Consider the following 19428-nt stretch of genomic DNA (forward strand, 5'->3'; position numbering starts at 1 on the left):
AATGAAACACAAACCTTATTTGGTGTTCCTGTCCCAGAGGGTGATGAAAAATTCCCTTTCTCCCACATACTCTTGATATTACGGACACCTTCAGCTGGAACATGAAGGTCAGAAGCTGCTGGCTTAGCTGGTCTTGAAGCCTTTGTGCCCTGGAGAAGAATTGAGGCCGGTTGGTGTTTGGCATTAAGAGCTGGAGGCACAGAGTAGTTTGACTTTGGGGCAGTGCTGGAGAATTAGGCAGCTGCAAGTGGTTCTAGCACTGATCATGCAAAGATGAAAAGGAGCACTCAGCTCCAAAAGTGCCACTGACACTCTCTTCCCTTTCTGATTGACAGTTGCACCCTTAGCACAACTAACTGAGAGAATTGCAATCCCTGAGATTTTTTCATTCATTTCTAAAATTCATGGCAAACCACAGCTCTTGCACAGAACTGCTCCAAGGCTTTAATTCGTCCTCTTTCAAACCTTAGCACCTAAATCCTGTAAACCTGGCTCTTTTAGGGATACAGCTAAGGAAATCCTTATTCAGAGGCAGAGTAAAAAAGGCTGCTCTGTCATTCAATGTCAGAGTCTGCTCCATCTGCCCCAGACTACTTAACCTCACCACACAGGATTTTAGGGGTAAATTTCAGCAATTGCAGTATATTTGGAACAGGATGTTCTTTTAAAGAGTGGAGAACTGGGGTGGGGATTTTTTGGTTTGGTTTTTTTTTTTTTTTTTTGAAATGTACCTTTTGCATGTTCACTAAAAACACTGGCCCAAATTCTTCCTCTTTCTTCTTTTCAAAATTCTTGTACAGTTTACATATCATAGATTCAATGAGAATAAGAACCTGTACGAGCTGAGGCTTTGCCTCTAGTTGCAAAGCAAGTCAGATTTGGCAGATTTTGGAAACATTAAAAACTCAGCAAAGGAAATACTTCAAGTCAGATGGGAACTGTACACCTTGCCTTCCTCTGGCCGTAGGGCTGCGCTTTTCAACTTCTAAATGGAGCAGAGCCCTACTGAAAATACTGGAGGACCCAATATAATTCAGAAAAGGCACGGAGTGAAGCAGGATGACAGAAGTTCTATGCCCCTGTTTTGATGATGTGGGGACTACTGGGTACCATGCTGGCATTCATCCCTAATGGAGGAGTTTGAGCTACCTTCCACTTGACCTAAGTGCTGGAGGCAAGCCCGAGACTTCACCCTTTCATCTGTGTGCTTTTTTTCATTGGGAACTGACACACAGTATAAAACTCTCCAGCTGATAGGCTTTCTAGCAGAAAGGTTAAACAGGCAGCAGTCACAGGAAAAAAAGCCTATTAATTGATCTGAAATGACTAAAGTTTCCTTTACATCAAATGATAATAAAGCCCAACCAATTAAAACCTTAGTGGAATATCATGTTTAGACTCTATATGTGGAGGAGAGGAGAAAAAAAATATCCAGCAGGGAAGGAAGACGTGCTATACCTTTGTCACAGCTATCAATATCATATCCTTTTGTATACTGTTCTATTCCTATGACACTTAACAACCCAGTCAGCCTGCTATATTAACTAGTAGCTTTCACATTGTCTGTACTCATTGAATTATAAAACAGCTAAGAAACCTCAGAATAACAACAACAAAAAAATCAAATTCCTATTTTTCTGTGAACTACGAAAAGAAAAAGCCCTCAATTCTGGTTCCTAGGCACATTATTAACCACTAGTTGTCAAAATCACCTGGGGTCAAATTCTGCATTTTAATTTGATTCTGTTTTTCCTTTGTCACTTCTTAACTCCCTTGTTCACCACGGTGTATGTCTTTGCCAAGGAATGTCACTCTGAAGTGGCAGTGAGCAGCACAGACCCAGTTCCCTGTTCTAAATAACCTGCTAAGTCAGCTTTGTTCAGGATGGCTATCAGATCTGTGCTCATAATTCTCTCATCAGGCAAGAAGAGGATGCAACTGTCACTCAAGATTCTGAGTCCTTCAACAGCTGCTCCAAGCTTACAAAACAGAGTAAGTAGAAGCATGAAAGGGGTTTTGTTTAGCTATATATCTAAATGTTGGTTATAAGTGTGCCTGAAGCATTTTGTTCTTCAAGTCACAGTGGGTTAGAGCCTGGTGCTAATAATGCCAAGGTCGTGGGTTTGATCCCTGTATGGGTCATTCACTTAAGAGCTGGACTCAATGATCCTTGTGGGTCCCTTCCAACTCAGAATATTCTGTGATTCCGTAAAGAAGCTTTTGTGACCAAAAAAATCCCTGTAATTCTTAAACAGTAAAACATAGGCTGATCAAAGCCCTCAAAGCCATTACTAACTATGTCCATTGTGACCTGGAGTTAGCTTACCTCAATTGCACTTGTGTATTGCTCAAGTCTACTGTCAATCTTTGAGACAACTGCTGTCGTCTGGGTGGGCTTCATACCACTGTAGGAAGTAGGAAAAAAAAAAAAAAGAGAGAAAGACATTATTATGCCCTCCAACTAAACTCTGCTATTTGAACTGAACTTACTGTTTCATTGCTTTACCTCTTCTGAGCAGATTTGTTCAAAAATTCTGTTCTCTCCTCTATCTAGAAAGAGAGAAGAGCTTTAAGTTAAAGGTTAATAAAGAAGAAGCCTGTGCAAAAGGCCAGGCTAGAATGTCATTTTAAATGTCAAAAAGTCTGGAAGAGATACATTCCAACAGAAATCATCACAGACACACACAGATGTTTTATAGATAGCAACCTATTATGATACAGATTCATAAAGGTGGATGTATTTTTTACATTAATGTTTGCATCCAACACATTTCTTCAGTGCCTCATTTGTAACAAGAGAATAAATGACCAACACAGAAAGTAGAAGAGGAAGAAGTTTATCTTATGGAAGGGGTTGATGTGCACCAAATCTAAATCAAAGCTATGTACCTCTTGAGAAATACAGCAAATTTAATAAAGTTTTACTGAATTGAGACATCAGACTAAGCCAGGTTTGGATGTTGGCCACATCCCCTCTCTCAAGTATGTTTTTGGAGGACACTAACAATTTAATTTGAACTCCAAGAAACCAATCAGACAGAACTCTGCTTGTGTTCAAGCAGGGTCACTGCTGAGTCAATATCCTTCAGCTGTTATTATACAAACTGATATCTTACATTTCGTCCTTATTTTCTACTCTGTGCACAGGAAAATATTGTGATGTTTCCAGGGAAGAGAAATCATGAAGGTCTCATATGACTTCTGTCAAATCTCTCAATACTTTGAAAACAAAGAGTGAATAAAGTTTTAAAATATTTCATGATGGGTGGATGGGTGTGTGTGTCTATTTGCCTTCTGGGTTAAGAAATATATTCATCAAACTTCCTCAAGTCTCTTCTATATTACATTGCTTCACTTCTCATCCAAGGCTCTACACGTTCACTTAAAATAAAATATATGTAAGCAGCTCCAAGGGATTAAAATGACTAATAATCAGTGTGGCTAGATTCCTGGAGATTCCCCAGTCTCAGTAAGGCTTCTATATTTTCAATTTACTTTAACAGTGACTGCTGTGGCATTCATGCCTTTGAAATAAGGCAATGACAGCCATCTCTTTAAATGGTTCTCCTCAGTGCATTTAGCATGCAGGCTGTACCAGAGCAATAAATCCCACAGCAATCCCTTCAAAGGGCATGAATGTTTTATTTCTTAAGCCCACACAAGCAAAAACTCAGGCAGTTCACTTCACTGCAGAATTTGCCAAACAAGCTCACTGGAGGAACTCCAGCTAGCATCCATCCAGCTCAAAGGCACCTCTGAAGCTCTAAATATATATATATAAAATTTACACTGTGATTTACATTAACAGTTTTAGTTGCTAATATGGGACTTAAAAGCAGTCCTGAGTGGAAAGATGGGCTTGGCTAGGATAGATCCCAAGTGTTTCAGTGAACTGATGTCACAAGGTGGCAGCAAAAGACCAGGCGGGTCTTTTGGCTGCCGGAACGGGTTACAGCTTAGTTTCACCCAGAGGCGTTGCCACAAAACGAGGAAGTAAATGATTGGATTTAAAGTGACTAAATAGACCAAGGATGATAACTCAAAACACATCTCCGCTCTTCTACTACGATATAGTGGAAGTTTCCCCCAGTGCTGATTTCTGGGTCATAACCAGCAATGCACCAAAATGATGAGTTGTACCAGCAAGAGCCTATAGTTTCTCCCTGATCTGTCCACAACTGCATCAGTGAAATCCTGGTGGGCAGCAAGGACAGATAATATGCACTATCTCAAAGAACTAGGACTCAAGGTAACCACCTAATAATCAATTTACAGGATCTTCATAGTCTTTCATGTGCAGGTAGGAGAAATGCTTCTGCACAGCAGGAAAACCAGGCTTCAGCAGGCACTAGTGGAAGAGGGGCATAGATGGGAGGGAGGAGACATGTATTCTTGAGGTTGTAGTAAAAAGACACAAAAGTGGGGTCATTCTTTACCCACTGGAAACAGTGGTTCTCAGAGCACTTGGTGTGGTATCAGGAGTAAGTCAGGGATTGTTCAGAAGAGGAGAGTGAGGAAACAAAACAGAAAATAAACAGGAAAGCAGAGTTAGGAAGCAACCCTCAGAGCTCAGCAAGATACTCTGGCTGAGGAAGCAGTTGTCTTGTGTGGAGGGATAAAAATTTTCTACTCATGTGTATGAGAATTTGTTCTAAAGCATCTTCCTCAAAATGTAGTATACATGAAGCAGAAGCAGACATTGAATACACCTAGAGCAAACAAACCAGTATACACACATGTATTCAACATACAGGTCAAATACATTTAGATTGCACAGCATCATCTAAAGGTCATTTATCCACTGCACATCACACAAACTCCATGCAAAGTATTTAAAATGTTTGACACATACAGTAAACAGTATTACGAAATAGATCTGTAAGAGAAACAGGCAAAGCAAAGTGGTTAGCATAAAATGCAAGATATTTTCTCAGTTTGAGACCAGAAACTAAGAATAATCTTTTTGCTACATTCCTTTTAAAAGGCTCTTCTTAAATAGCTTGGACTATGTTTTGTCACCAAGGAATACTTTCAGAACACACAAGTTCTGAAGAAAGTCAACCTGCCAGCCCTTAGTTAAATTATGACCAGAGAGAAAGAACATAGGTTGCATCTCTCCCACCTAACAATATGAGACTTGGGAAACAAAAAACATTAGATATTCCCAGTAAAACCTGTTTCATACAAATGTATTAAATGAGTCCTAGGAATTTTAAACTGTGTATTTGGATATTATGCAACAGAAACTTGTAAATAGATACATAGAAAAACTCTTCTAAAAAATGGGTCAAGGAGGAAGAGGAATAAAAAATGCACACAGAAACAAGAAAATTCTGTATTATAATTTTGCCTAATATCCAACATGTGGAAGAATGCAGTGGAAATCCATTTGGTGTGGTAGTCCTTGGGAGCAGAGTGGCTTCTCCTTATCCTCCCTGAGTGGCTCACATGCTCTTTTGCTTCATAAAGCACAGTTAAGCTTTTTCCTGCTGTCAGCAGCATCTGTTCAGAGTGTACCAATTTATTCCAGTTTATCTAGAAGACTAGAGTGCTGCCATCAGCACCAAAGATCAGGGAAAAACAAATGTCACAAATACATATTCTTACCACTCAATTTTCCCTCTGCTCCAAGAGTAGCTCATCTGGGAAGAACTGATTGTGTGGAGCCTAATTCTTTACAGTCATTGCTCCAGTTGTCAGGTATTGAGAGCAATAATGAGATAAAACAAGACAAAAGAAAAAAAAGTCTCTGAAAAGTCTATCTTCTGGCTTAGCTGTCAGCATTGCCTTGCAGACCGCGCTGGCTCCCACATCAGCCTGTGTTTCCCAGCCTCCTGTCATTGCTTCCTCCCCTCAATGCCTAACTGCTTTTGCATTTCTGTAGAGGTGGAGTTCACCCCCAAGAGGAGACTTAGTTTTGAAATACCCTGTTCTCTCCTGATTAACCTACAGAATAGTTATGCAAGAAGTCAGTAACCCTCCTTCCCAAAGAAAACGTGAGGAATGAACTTGTCTAAAAAGCAAAATGGACTAAGTTTATTCAGGAAATCTCATTCCTCGAGTGCAGCACCCTTTGCATGAGCTAAACTAAGGAAAAGTGTGAGCTAGAACCAGATGGGAGAGCAGCAGAGGTTGTTCTAGTCTTTGTCCTTATTTAAAAAAATAACAAGATAAAGGGCAAAGGTTGAGCAGATATATGGTGCTATTGCTGCCCACAGGGACTCCACACAGCCCTGAGAAATCCAAGCTGCTTCTGTCCCTGAGCTAGTGATGAACTTGTTCTGCATTTACTTTGCATGCTTTCTCTTCATTCTCTCCCCAGAAAGGACCAGCCCTCATGCTATCACTGAGAGGATTTCATGCTGTGTTGTGCTGAAGTAGTGCCTCAGGCTTAAGGGAAATACTGTATTTAACAGTTTAAACAATAGGAGTTGTCAACACTGTGTAGGCTGTGATTTATTAGAGGCCAGACTAGATAATCACGGAAAGTCTTTCTAAATGTAAGCATGTATGTATATTATGTCCATGTGCATCCATGATCCATGTAATACATGGAGATGAGTTGCCCACCTTGCCTCTCAATTCTGAGTCTGTATGCCATGCTAGTCCATGCCTTGCCTGATAGATACATGCAGCATCCATAAAATGGCAACATGCCACTCTGCTTCTCAGATTATCTCCCTTCTTTTCTTTGTTCTGATAGTTCACTTGGTAATCAGCATGCCCTACTTTCCTCATATAAACCACTCCCGGGAACTTCTTTTTCTTCTCAAAAACTTATCACAACGTTACAAGGGACGGGAAGGAAAAAAATGTGCTTTGCCAGATTGTTATCCAGGAGAAGTCAGAATGTGCACATGTATCGTGCAGTATTTTTATACTGAGCCTCCCTTTTCTCATTAATTCCACCCACCCACCCACAATGATGCACTTGGGGTTCTCACATGACTTATGACATGTCTAACAAGATGATACATTCATCAAGGGAGAAAACATATGCCAGATGCTTTACAAGTCAAAAGATAACTTGGGCAGTGCATAGCAAACAATGAGAAAGCTGTGTACCAACCAGGTTAGACCAGCCTGAGAAGTCTGTCCAAACTCAAGGTAACAAAACATACTGTCCTCTAATAACTGGATTTTGACATCACATTTCACATCATTAAGCTGAGATTATTCTCTCCTCAGCTATTAACCACAGAAGGCCAAGAAACAGTTTAGGGTGTGAACTTCTACAGCATTATATATCTACACTGGCCACCCACAGACACTGGTCTGGAATTACATATAAGGTATCACTGATTTCTCAGAGAGAGAAGCAGAGAAAGAGAAAAAAAAATGTGTAGAGTTGCATATATCAGGTTTTGTAACAAATTCTGCCTAACAAGCTGTAAAATCCAGCAGCAATTATCATAAGAAAAAAATATTGTACCTTGAATGTTTAAAGACATTTGGAAAATTTCAACTTTCCTTTAAAAATACACTTAGTAGAATAGTGTAGCATCAGTCCAAAAGTTATCTGAAAGCCCTTAACCTCCTGCTAAATTCAGGGTTTTTTCCCCAAAATCTGTATGTTTCTATTTTGTGTTTTCAAGTACAACTTCCTCTATTCTGAGCCTTCTGTGAATGAAAGCTCCAAAGTTACATCATAAAAGGCATATCAATAAGTGAAAGAAGAAAAGGAAGCCCTCCCAGAAGGGCTGGAAAGAAGCTGTGTGTTTATAGTGTCTGTTACTGGCATCATCTTTAGCAACCAAAATGGCAACACCAGGTTTATCTAACAGGAAGTCGTGAAGCTCGGCAATCTTTGTTTACAGCTCCATGTATTCTGTTCTAGTATTTCAGGTTCAAATATGCCTTAGAAGTCAAAGGCAAGTCCATTCAACAATATTTGGATGCTGTATTTGCTAGAGCTGGACCCAAAATAGTAGAGACCTGAATCCCCCAATTAGATCAAAGTGTAGGTCTCTGTGAGTGGAAAAGTAATTTTGATCAAATGCAGTTTTTCACTCAACAAATACTGTTCTTAATCTCGTGGAGATCCACTTCATGGTTCAATGAGCTCCTACCTGATAACCTCATGCCTGGCTCTTTTCTCTCCTAGTTTCCACTAAGCAGCCTTTTTTTTGACAAACAGTTTGGATTCGTAAATGACTAATAACACAAAATGAGAAAAGGGAGAGATAGTTGAAAACAATCAATAGATCTGCAGTTTGAGCTTGAGCTGAGAAAGCAACTGGACTGAATACTAAAGCAAAACTCCCAGTAATTTCAATGGAGCCAGGATTCCTTTTCCATGCTGAAAGGCCATTTAACTGATTCATCACACTTCCAATATAATATAGGCCACAAAACATCATTCAGAAATTCTTCAGCAACAGAAGGGTGGGTTTTTTTCTTCTTATGTAAGAAAATTAAATACAGTCCAGTACTTCTAGATGTTACCTTTAGGGGGATTAGACATAAACTAGAACTCTCATATAGATCAGTTTCAATTAATGATAGTTAGGCTGGGTATGTTTAAAGGCAAAGTAATCTGGCAAGGAAGAAAATAATTGTGGATGTGGAAGTAGTGAGAGGAGATTTGTGACTGGACGATCTTAGAGGTCTTTTCCAACTTAAACAATTCTATAATTTTACTCCAGTTCACAAGGCACTCCTATAATAAATTAACATTGAAAAGCAGCACAGTAATACAGCTCTAAGTTTCCCAAATAATTTTCTCTTGAAGGTGAAGATCCTTTTTGGATATTTTTCATCAGCAAGAACACATAACTCTCAGTCTAGATTCTATTTTTAGAAAGGATCTCTATTTTTCAATCATCCCAATTGTAGTGGTTTGAAGTGAATGAAGTCTCAGCTAAAGGTTTCAGGCTAAAGTCTATCAAATCTATCTAGGTCTGATTAAAAGTATTTCTACACTGCTCTGATGTTTGGCTGTTGGTTTGGACTACAAATCTCATTATTTTTTTATGTACATATAAATGTTAGTGAAGAGGTTACCTTGAGAGATGAACCTTTAGGACTGAAACATTTAAATGGCTTCTTGTCTTCAGATACACCATCTTCTGGTATCTTTTGACGTTTCTCAGCAGCTTCAGCCCTTCTTCTTTCAATTTCTTCCTTCATCCTCTTCTTTTCCTCCTTAAAAAAAAAAAAAGAATGGTTACTTTTTCTTTCAGAAACTACATCACCATTACAGGGCTGTTGAGTCCTGCAAACCAAATTTTCTAAGAACAGACTTTCACACCAGTTGAAAAAGTTCAGTGACCTGTCCAAAATCTATAAATGCATTAGTGCTAATTCATCTCAGTATTGAGGGTGCCAGGAAGACAGCTAATCTGCACTGCTTTAGTGTCTCCTCCCAGTGAAGTCACCAAATATATTGTCATATAGTGCCACTTAAAGAGAGAAAAAAGCACATTTAGACTCAAATTCAGTTCCTCTGTATTTTCATGTATCATATTGGTACTGTTCTTCTGTCCATCTACTCTGACGTTTATTACACCAGGGTTAATGCTTCACAAGGAAAAATCAGTAGGTGCCCAAAAAAAAGAAGATTAAATGATTACAGTTTTCCCTTCGCAGAATCACAGAATTAACCACGTTGGAAAAGACCTCTGACATCATTGAGTCCAACCTTTGACCCAACACCACCTCGTCTACTAGACCATGGCACTAAGTGCCACATCCAGTCTCTTCTAAACACCTCCAGGGATGGTGACTCCACCACATCCCTGGGCAGCCCATTCCAATGTCCAATCACTCTCCCTGTAAAGAACTTCTTCATAATATCTAACCTAAACCTCCCCAGGCACAGCTTAAGACTGTGCCTTCTTGTCCTACTGCTGGTTGCCTGGGAGAGAAGACCAACCCCCACCTGGCCACAACCTCCTGTCAGGGAGTTGTAGAGAGTGATGAGGTCTCCCGTGAGCCTCCTCTTCTCCAGGCTGAACAACCCCAGCTCCCTCAGCCTCTCCTCATAGGACTTGTGCTCCAGACCCTTCACCAGTCTCGTTGTCCTTCTCTGGACCTGCTCCAGCACCTCAATGTCCTTCCTGGACTGAGGGGCCCAGAATTGGACACAGTACTTAAGGTGCAGCCTAACCAGGGCCATGTACAGGGGCAGATTCACTTCCCTGGTCCTGCTGGCCACACTGTTCCTGATCTAGGCCAGGATGTCATTGGCCTTCTTGGCCACCTGGGCACACTGCTGGATCCCATTCCTGTCAATCCAAACTCTCAGGTCCCTTTCTACCTGGCTGCTCTCCAGCCACTTTGTCCCCAGCCTATAGGGCTGTTTGGGGTTGTTGTGTCCAAAGTGCAGGACCCGGCAATTTGCCTTATTGAGCCCCATGCAGTTGGATTCAGCTCATCTATCCAGTCTATCCAGATCCCTCTGCAGAGCCCTCCTGCTTTCTAGCAGATCGACACTCCTCCCCAGCTTTGTGTCATCTGCAAATTTGGTAATGGTGGACACAATCCCCTCATCTAAATCATCAATAAAGATATTAAACAGAACTGGACCCAACACTGATCCCTGGGGGACACCACTAGTGACCGGATCCCAAATGGATGCAGCCTCATTCACCACCACTCTCTGGGCCCGGCCCTCCAGCCAGTTCCTAACCCAGCACAGAGTGCCCCTGTCCAAGCCATGGGCTGCCAGTTTTTCCAGGAATATGCTGTGGGAGGTGGTGTCAAAGGCTTGGCTGAAGTCCAGAATGACTACTTTAAAGAGATAAGTTTTACTTCACTAGCTACAAGTCAAACCTTCAAACACCATCATTGTGATTGCTGGCCAAGGGGGGGTCTTGGCATCTATTGAGTTCTGTTGTAAAGAGCTTAATATGTTAAAGGAATTGGCACTCAGCTGTCAGAAACTATCATTATTATTCATTTACCATTTGTTTTCCAAACAATTAGGATTCCTAAATGATGCACCAGAGATCTGGAAATCCTATTTGTAGAGTCCCTTGGCAGAGGAAGTACAAGAAAACAGATGTGTTGAGTACTCAATATTTAAATAGACAGGAATATCTCCCTAATGAGATCTAGCCCATTGTAACTATATATAAAATTAGCATTCCAGCTTATCTGCAACAGATGAATTTTGACATGTGCTTTGTAATTCAGTTTACGTAATGTCAAATAGATACTCTGAACTCTCTGGCTATAACACTTCCCCCAACATTTTTCATCCCCAAGAAGATAAGAAATTTGTAACTGTTGGAGATGGAATCCTGACTCATGAATACATTTACTAGAGCCCTGCTTTTCCTGAGGCAGGAACAGTAAAATGTTTTTCTACTGTGCATGACTGCATGTTTTACCTCAGGTCTTCCCTAGAGCACCTACATGATGTGGTGACTTGATATCAAATACAGCACACTTGCAGTTAAACTTGAAGGTTAGAAAATGGGGTGATTTTAATTGCATTTGAAATCAAGATGTCTTGCAACAGACCATCTCCTGACAGGAACTAAGAAACTAAGCAATGCCCACAATCCAGAGGACCCAGATAAAGGCTACAATTTAAAGCAAAGCCACAGCATCAATTCCCCATTCAGCAAATGCAGATCTAAGACTGAGAAATACCTGTATGTTTGGGTTCAGTCTTGCCTTCCTTGTTACACGCTCCTTCCTCACCTATAAGCCAATCTCCTGTGGCCTCATTCTGCCCTTTTGTTAAATTCAGCCCCACCAACTTCTTTTGCCTAAAAGTGTCCCTGCAGACAATGCCACAGAGAGTTATCAACTAATGCAAAGACAGTGGAAGTATGGTAGTAACCAGGGAACAAAAAACACGTCTAACACTTCATACTTTACATTTACCTCTTCTCTGACTTTTCTTTCAGCTTCCTCCTGCTTCTTCTTCTGCTCCTCTTCCTCCAGGATTTTCCGGCGCTCCTCCCTCCTTTTCTTCAGTTCATCCAGCTCTGCTGCTGCCTCCTGTTGCTTCTCCTTCAACTTCTCGAGCTCCTCACTATCATTCTCACCTCGACGACGGCGCTGATCTTCTAGCCGCTTCAGAGCCTCGATGCCCGGCTTCGATTCCTCGGCATTCGCAGTCCCTCTCAAATTGGAGCGTCTGGGAAACAAATGAAAGGGAAGGTGATGCACCATGTGTTTTCCCATCCTGTCCAGAGCCACCTGCTGCCATGTGCTCACCAGCAGCGTGAGAGCACGGCGCTCAAAGATATTTCCTTCTGAAACCTTTTGCTCCTAACAAACTACGAGAGGCCCAAAACATTTTCATCTGGAGTTAGTAGGCTGGGCTACTACAAGGAAGACCTCTCCCATCTGCTGCCAGTGAGGAAGGAGTCTCTCATATGCTTGTGGGTACACAGGAGCTTCACCAGTCTGCCTGAGAATTTGTGCCACCTCCATTTTTAAAGAATTCAATAACTGAAGTCGAAATACTTAACATCTCTTGTAACTTCAGTAGGAGGTATCATGTCTCATCAGCATCCCTATTGTAGACAGCAAACTGTTACAATTCCACAACTCTGCTCTGCAGTTTGCTTATAAACACTTCCAAAATCAGATTACACTTCATATACAAAACAAAGTAAAGGAAAGTCATAAATAAATCCTCTCTGCTGTCTTTAAATTGGATAAATTTACACATAAAGACCTCACAGCAAAAATATTATGCTATGTTCTGTGTAATAAAAGATGCACGAATCCTTTGCTTTCAAAGGCAAATATTTTTTGTAAACCCTCTAGAAAAAGACAAGCATCTTTGGGGACAGAACAAATTACTTGACTCAGGGAAAATAGAAGGAAATAAGAGAGGGGAGGGAGTGTTACAGCTTCAACAGTGTTTTAAAAAAAAACCTAAAAAGGTTCCTATCTCATCTACAACACCTATCACTTCAACTCTCCAAGCACATACTAACAGAAAGGTTCACCAGAGTTTTTGCTGATGTTTTCTAGGGAAAGTATGGCTTTTTAATAAGAAACCGGAAACTATTTGCTAATGGTAACTTTCCACAGGAGAAAAACAGAAGTTTTCCAACCAGCTGTGTTATATGAGACAGAAAGAAAGAATAGCAAAAAAACCCCAAGCCCCAAACCTAAAGAATGTGCATAGGTGAAGTACATACTTTCAACAGTCAAATAGCATTGCTTTGTTAAATAACTATCACACCAGTGTTTAGAGAAATGTCTGCTCCCTGAATGTGTTTAATGTTGCTGCTGACAAGGAGATAGGTACCTAAGAGGAATCAGTGTGCTATTCACAAGAGACAGAAAGACAGAAAGTGAAGGTACTTAATAAAGTCTTTTAAAAAACTTTCTGTACTGTTGGCATCCAAAAGACCCTGGATATTAATGACTTCATTAATGCAACCAGAGTGTTGCAGAGTATGATATGAATCAAATATTCCAACAATAACTGTTAGAGATGACAACATGAAGAACATATATCATATAAATTTGCAATCCAGTGAATTACACCCAATCCTGGGAAGGTCCTCTTCATTCAGATAGATGCCACATCCAGATGGAGTTAACCATATAAAACAGGCTGTAGGACCAGAGCTGAATTATGTGATTTCAATATCATAGTAAAATCTACTAACAGAGGTCTCTGCCGTCACATGATCTTACTAAATTGGATGAAATTTGGTTCTAGCATGGCATGCATGATTTAGGAATTTTATCGCTTAAAAAAATATAGCAAAATAGCAAAATTCATCTGTTCAAGTTCAGTACGAAAGACTGGCATTTATTTTGCAATGTATTTACTTGGTTTTAGAAAGTCTTTTCCATGCAAGAATGTAACATCACAAAGCAAAGCTAAAGAAAAAAAGTCCCAGAGGTCTGTAAAGGTGTCTACCTCCAGCAGTCTCATACCTGATTTTCTAACCTAGAGTTAAAAGTACATAATTTATATTTCCCTAACGTCACATTATCACAATCCCTTTCTGCTGCACATCCAGTCCTGTGGTTTTTTGCATTGCAATCACTTAAACCATGAGAGTAGAACCACAAGATCACTCTCCATCATAAGTGTCAAGTTAAAATAAATGGCCATGAATAAGAGTTGGCATCAGGTAGCGAAGCCCAATTACAGAAAGAAACTCCTGCCTTTTTAAATTAAAAATACATACGCAATTAACTAAAGTACTGTGAGAAAACACTGGAAACTTTATGTGAAATTTCATTTAGCACATTCAAAAGCAAAGGGAAGAACAATATTGAGGTATGATTTTGTGTGGGTACCCAGACTGAAATACCTCTGATTTGGTTTGGAGAGATACCGAGAACCCAAAATGTACCCTGAGCCTCTACAAGGCACTAAGTATTCCTAAGGATCCAGTGTACCTAAAGTTGCACAGGGTATGAGAAATCCCTGGCTATCTTAAGGCTTTCCTGCTTCATTGCAAGGTTGTAGACTCTGTAGCAAACAAACCCAGGAACCTCACTTTTTTTTTTTTTTTCATTGCCTCTTGTCTCTGAAGCCTGAGTTGCCAATCCACCAAGACCTGCAGGCTTTGGGCCCAAAAAGATGCAAGAGATCACTTTGGATGGACACAGTGATCTCCCTGGCAAGGACAAATACTCGACCTTCGGAATTGAGAGAATGAAAAATGTAACACTTGCTAAGATTCTCTTAATAAAGATCCATTCTGTTCTACATCAGCACAGAAGTCCTCAGTAACTTCAGTGCAGGCAGCCTCAGTGAAATTAAGAGCTGCTCTCAGCTTTCAACTGATAGAAGCCAATTGCAGAATCTAGTCTTAACATTTTTGTTTGGAGACCTCAGGTGATTATTTTGGCCTCTTTACAATGGAGGACATTGAAATTTTCTAGCTTATTTTATTCTCATGCTGCTCACAGGACTGATTCTGCATAATCCAAAATACCAAAAAATAAATTGGCAGTAATTCTCCTTTTTTATCTTCACTTCCAAATGCTCTGTTTTCAAGGGACACTGAGAATCTCTGTTGCCTACTGTCGATATTGCTAAATTAGCATTGAGATGCTGAGTGGAGGAAGAGTTTCATAAGCACCTCTTTGGTGCTAAGAAGTGAAGATGATTGCTGCTTTCAGAAAAGGAGGAGAAGGAAAGAAGTGGTTTGTGGGAGCCAAAAATGTCAGAAGAATGTGAAAAAAAGTTACACCATGTTTAAGACTTTTGCAGTCCTGTATAAGAATAGAGAGGGAGCCAGGTGAGAGGGAACATGGGAAGGGAAAGCCATAAAAAGGGGGGTTATTCTGTATTTTTCTTTAGCCTCCACTACCCTATTTTGTTCTTGAACCTCACCGCTGAGAATTAGACAAGTTATATTATTTCTAACTATAATTGATATGTTCATATTAAAAAAAAAAAAACAAAACCCCCCCCCCCAAAACCCCAAAGAATAGTTCCAAACAAAGCCCAATTCTGTGGAGGCAGTTCATTAGAAAATAGGCCAAGAGCCCTAATTAATATCTAACAACCCAATAAACACTGGAGCCTCTGCTGATGTTGCCAACCCAAGTCTTTTACTTAGCTGATAAAAGGTTACTCAACAGGCTTATTCTCACTTCTGTGAAACAGTAGAAGAAAAGCAGAAACAGAAAAATAAAGAGTGAAAACTCAAATCGGCATGTTGCCTTTAATGCCCATCTCCCACAGGAAGTAAAGCAAATGAAAACACAACAAAATTATTTTTAGAAAACCATTCTCATGCTATTGATGATGTGACCCAAGCCATGATGCAGGACAGTTTTGAGCAAGGCCAATTTCCTGCTATTCCATCTCTGTCTTTTGGCTTTAGGTCAGGGTGTCTCCAGGGTCTTTTGAACTGCATTTTATTTTGAGAAAGTTTGTTTTTCCCGGAAGAATCACAAGGGGAGGTACAATAGCAAATCCCATGTGCCATCCACAGATTTCTCAAAGTGCCTGGGGAGCTTAACCTTTTCTTTGCCTGTGTCCATGTTGGAGAAAGAGAGATGCAGAAGGAGAAAAATTTAGATTTCTAACCTACTCATCCCTGGGTTTCTGCTAAAAGGAAAAACTTAATTTCTACTTCATGTGTCCCCTGCTTTTAACTGGCAGGAAGGATCCTTTTAAATAAAATATTCACTAATAATTTGTTACCTTCATTGAATTTCCCAATATAGCCACGATGCAAATATTTCCTTAAAAAGAAAAATGAAAACCAAACTCTGGCCCAGCTTATAAAAAGAAAAAAAAAAAAAAAGGAAACATTTTCATCTAACTGAAAAAACCCCCCCACTTTTCTAGAGAAGCCATTAACTTCAAGATTTGCCTTGAAATCAAGGGAGAAGTTCTTTCAGGAGTTCTCAACTGGATTGTGCTTCATTCTGCTATACAGAGTCTAATTAAAAACAGGTGGGTAATTGGCAATAGGTTACTAAAGTAAAGGTTGAGATCTGACAAAAAAAATTAGAGAACACAAAATCTGGGTTGTCATGTTTGGCCTCTGTGCAGATATTAGAAATAAATGAGGAAGGAAACCCACAGCAAAGTGAAAATAAGACACTTGTCTCTACTGAGGGAGTAAGGCTATTGAAATCTGCTTTCTGTACTTTATTTTGTTACTGCAACAACATGGGAGTAGTTGTTAGAAACCATATACCTAAACCAAATGAATGCCTGAGCCTCTGCTGATTTTTCCAACACAATTCCTCTACTCAGCTGCTACAAGGCTATTTAGCAGAGACCCTGCTCTGCTATAATATGTGAACTCAATTCTTACTTGAAACTTACCCAAAAGCATTCTCAGTAGGTTTAAGTTTTGGGGCAGTGAGTTCACGTTCTCCATTCTGTGTCTTTTGTTCAGGAACACCCTTCTTCTGATCCCAGACACTTTTCATTTCCTCTTTGGGTGCTTTTCCTTTATCTTTGTCATCTTTTACCTGTTCAGGAGGTACCATAAATCACAGAACAAAACACAAGAAACAAACAAAAAAGAAGTCACGATGAGACATTCTAATTAACAGCAGAGAAACACAGATTTCTTAGTATTAATGGGAACTCTCTTCAAAATGTTCATGTGCTTTATGGCAGAAGCAATCTGTAAAGCTCTAAACTGTGATCAACCATCACTGTCCTGAGTGATCAAAGCATCTCGAATAACATTCTGTGAAAGTGTTTGTTGAAGCCATGGGACTATGCTACCACACTAACTCATCCTGCATCTGCATCCCAACTCTCTTCCTTCCCACTGCAACACCACTCACCTGCTGCCTATTAAGATTCTGGGTTGCAAACTCTTTGAGACTAAGCTTGTGGATATATTCTTGGTACAAGGTTTAGGGTATTGAGGCAATATAAATAACACGTAACTCCACTGGCTGTCAAGGTTGCTTGACAAATTTCACACTTTTCTGTGTCACAGCACATCTTCAGTGTTGCAAGAATAATGGCCAAAGCACAAAATTCTCTTTGTATAAGACTAAAACTTTCTCTGACAAAAAGCACAATCCTACCAGGAGCTAGTCATGGGTAGTGTTACCAGACATAAATATTTAATCCTATGAAGAAGCAAATGCTGCAGAAAATGCTGGAGTAAAAAGTCCCTTCATCCTTCCAAAGCTTTGTCCTAGAATTCGTAATAGTAATCAAGTAATCCATCAGTGCATGGATTTCACTCTCCAGTATTCCTTCGGAGTTATGAGTTTGAAGTATTTATCAATACCTTGGATGACCTGATACCAGCATGCTGAGTCATGGTTAGATGCTGATAAGAGGAGAAAGTGGACTGATTTAAGTTCTTTATTCTCAGGTAGAAAGATTCTCACTCAGCTAAGACTACCAACCAAAATAGACTTTCAACAGCAGCAGATGAAACATGTACCTCCAAAACATTTATTTGCTTTCCCCAGCTCTACTATGTTGGCAGAATATTCTAGTTGGCAAGAAAGAAATACCTCCTGTGAAGAATTCAAATGGAGACCTTTAGAATATAAATACTTTTGTCCTTTGGGAGCCTGGCCTGTTGCCATCCCATTTGCTAACTAGAAAGAAAAAGAATTTCTATAACAGTTCTGTCTGCAACACAACTGCTTTTATGGTGTCCTAAGCTGCACCTTGAAACAAAATCCTAATATACACCCTCACCCTCAAATCAAATGAAATTTCTATCCTTTCTCATTGAAGAATGACTTCTGGAGTTGTAATGTCTTTATCAACAAAGGATGAGTTCAGAGTCTTCAAAGATCCTCCTAAGGCATTGAATTGGGCTGTTGCTGAGTGAAGTCCCAAAGTCAGTCTCTGACTTAACCTGAGGCCAGTTTGCTTGTTCACAGAAACAATGGATAATGCCATGGATAATACCATGGTGGCACACACTGTGAGTATGGGATGGTCAAACTACTCCAGCAAATTTGCCACTGGTGGGGGAGGTTGGGCACGACTCCCAGAGGCATTTGCTCTGTCCTGGGAGCAGGCAGCAGCAGTGTAGACTTTTCCCACCCTCCCCTGCCAACAGGCTTTAGCCATGACCTGGCAGAAGCACCCTGACAGACAGCAGGGAAGTTCAGCTTCCATGACCGTGCATTCTTTGGCCATGATGCTGTAACTGCTACAAGCGAGACCTTTATTACCAGCAGCCTCAAGGAATGATTTACGGTTTTCTAGGAGCTGAGACAACCAGGCCTATTCATTGATCCTAATGAATGCCATCGGACAGTAACATCTTTTGGGTGTTCCCAAATCTGAGTAAGACTGTAGCTAGTGATCATGTTCACAAAAAATAAAATAAATAAATAAATAAAATTTCTGCTGCCTGTTAGCAGTCTCCCAACGCTTCAGTCCCGGACAGTGTGATACTGAAACCGGCTGTGTTGATTGTTGCAAAATTTCTCATGCCAGGGTGTCTGTGTTGGGATTTCGAGAGCATAGGATTTCCTTGGCTGAGATTTTCATCGAGACTTTTCCAAGTCTTATTAAAAAGCCAACACTCCCAGCTGCCTGATGTATTCAGGTCCACTGGGGAGGGTCATATCTCTTACATCTTAATTGAAATCCCTGAGAAAACTAATAATAAAACAATATAGTTTGAAAATTAATACGTTAGGAACTAGTATTTCAGAAGCCAGTAGGATTTATGATAATGTGTCTGCATTTGAGAAAACCATTAACACAGCTTGGCCTCTTTATTCAAAAAGATGGTAAAACAGGATATTACAGAAACATTTCACAGCTTTTGGGCCCAATCCTTCTCCTACTAATTTTAATGCCAAAATAGAGATTGATTAGCACAGAAGAAGAAACTGTTGCATCCTATTCCAAAGGCAGGCAGCAGAAAAAGTTCTTTCCCTTGTCTCACTGGTTCCCTAAATTACAAACTAATTCAGATTCTGCTGAATTCAGTAAAAATGACTACACTGACTCCACTTGGAGCAGACATGATATTACCTGAATTGAAACAGTTCACATGCTCTCACAAATCTTGATATCAATGTAGA

General features: G+C 40.1%; 1 protein-coding gene across 13 annotated transcripts in view; it reads right to left on the reverse strand.

The window, feature by feature from the left end:
* CALD1 (caldesmon 1) overlaps positions 1–19428 on the reverse strand; it is a 196417-nt gene that overhangs the window by 7392 nt on the left and 169597 nt on the right. For 12 of the 13 annotated variants that reach the window (XR_004357043.1, XM_032687558.1, XM_032687557.1 and 9 more), the window contains 6 exons: positions 16727–16875; positions 11836–12091; positions 9004–9144; positions 2507–2550; positions 2327–2405; positions 15–149 (listed from right to left, as the gene is read on the reverse strand). Coding sequence is in view for 12 of the 13 variants with exons in the window: in XM_032687558.1 (XP_032543449.1) it covers positions 15–149; positions 2327–2405; positions 2507–2550; positions 9004–9144; positions 11836–12091; positions 16727–16875 (804 nt within the window). In the remaining variant the exon portion in view is untranslated. The other variant, XM_032687565.1, reaches the window with a different exon arrangement.

The sequence above is a fragment of the Chiroxiphia lanceolata genome, chromosome 5 (assembly GCF_009829145.1).
Source record: "Chiroxiphia lanceolata isolate bChiLan1 chromosome 5, bChiLan1.pri, whole genome shotgun sequence".
NCBI lineage: Eukaryota > Metazoa > Chordata > Aves > Passeriformes > Pipridae > Chiroxiphia > Chiroxiphia lanceolata.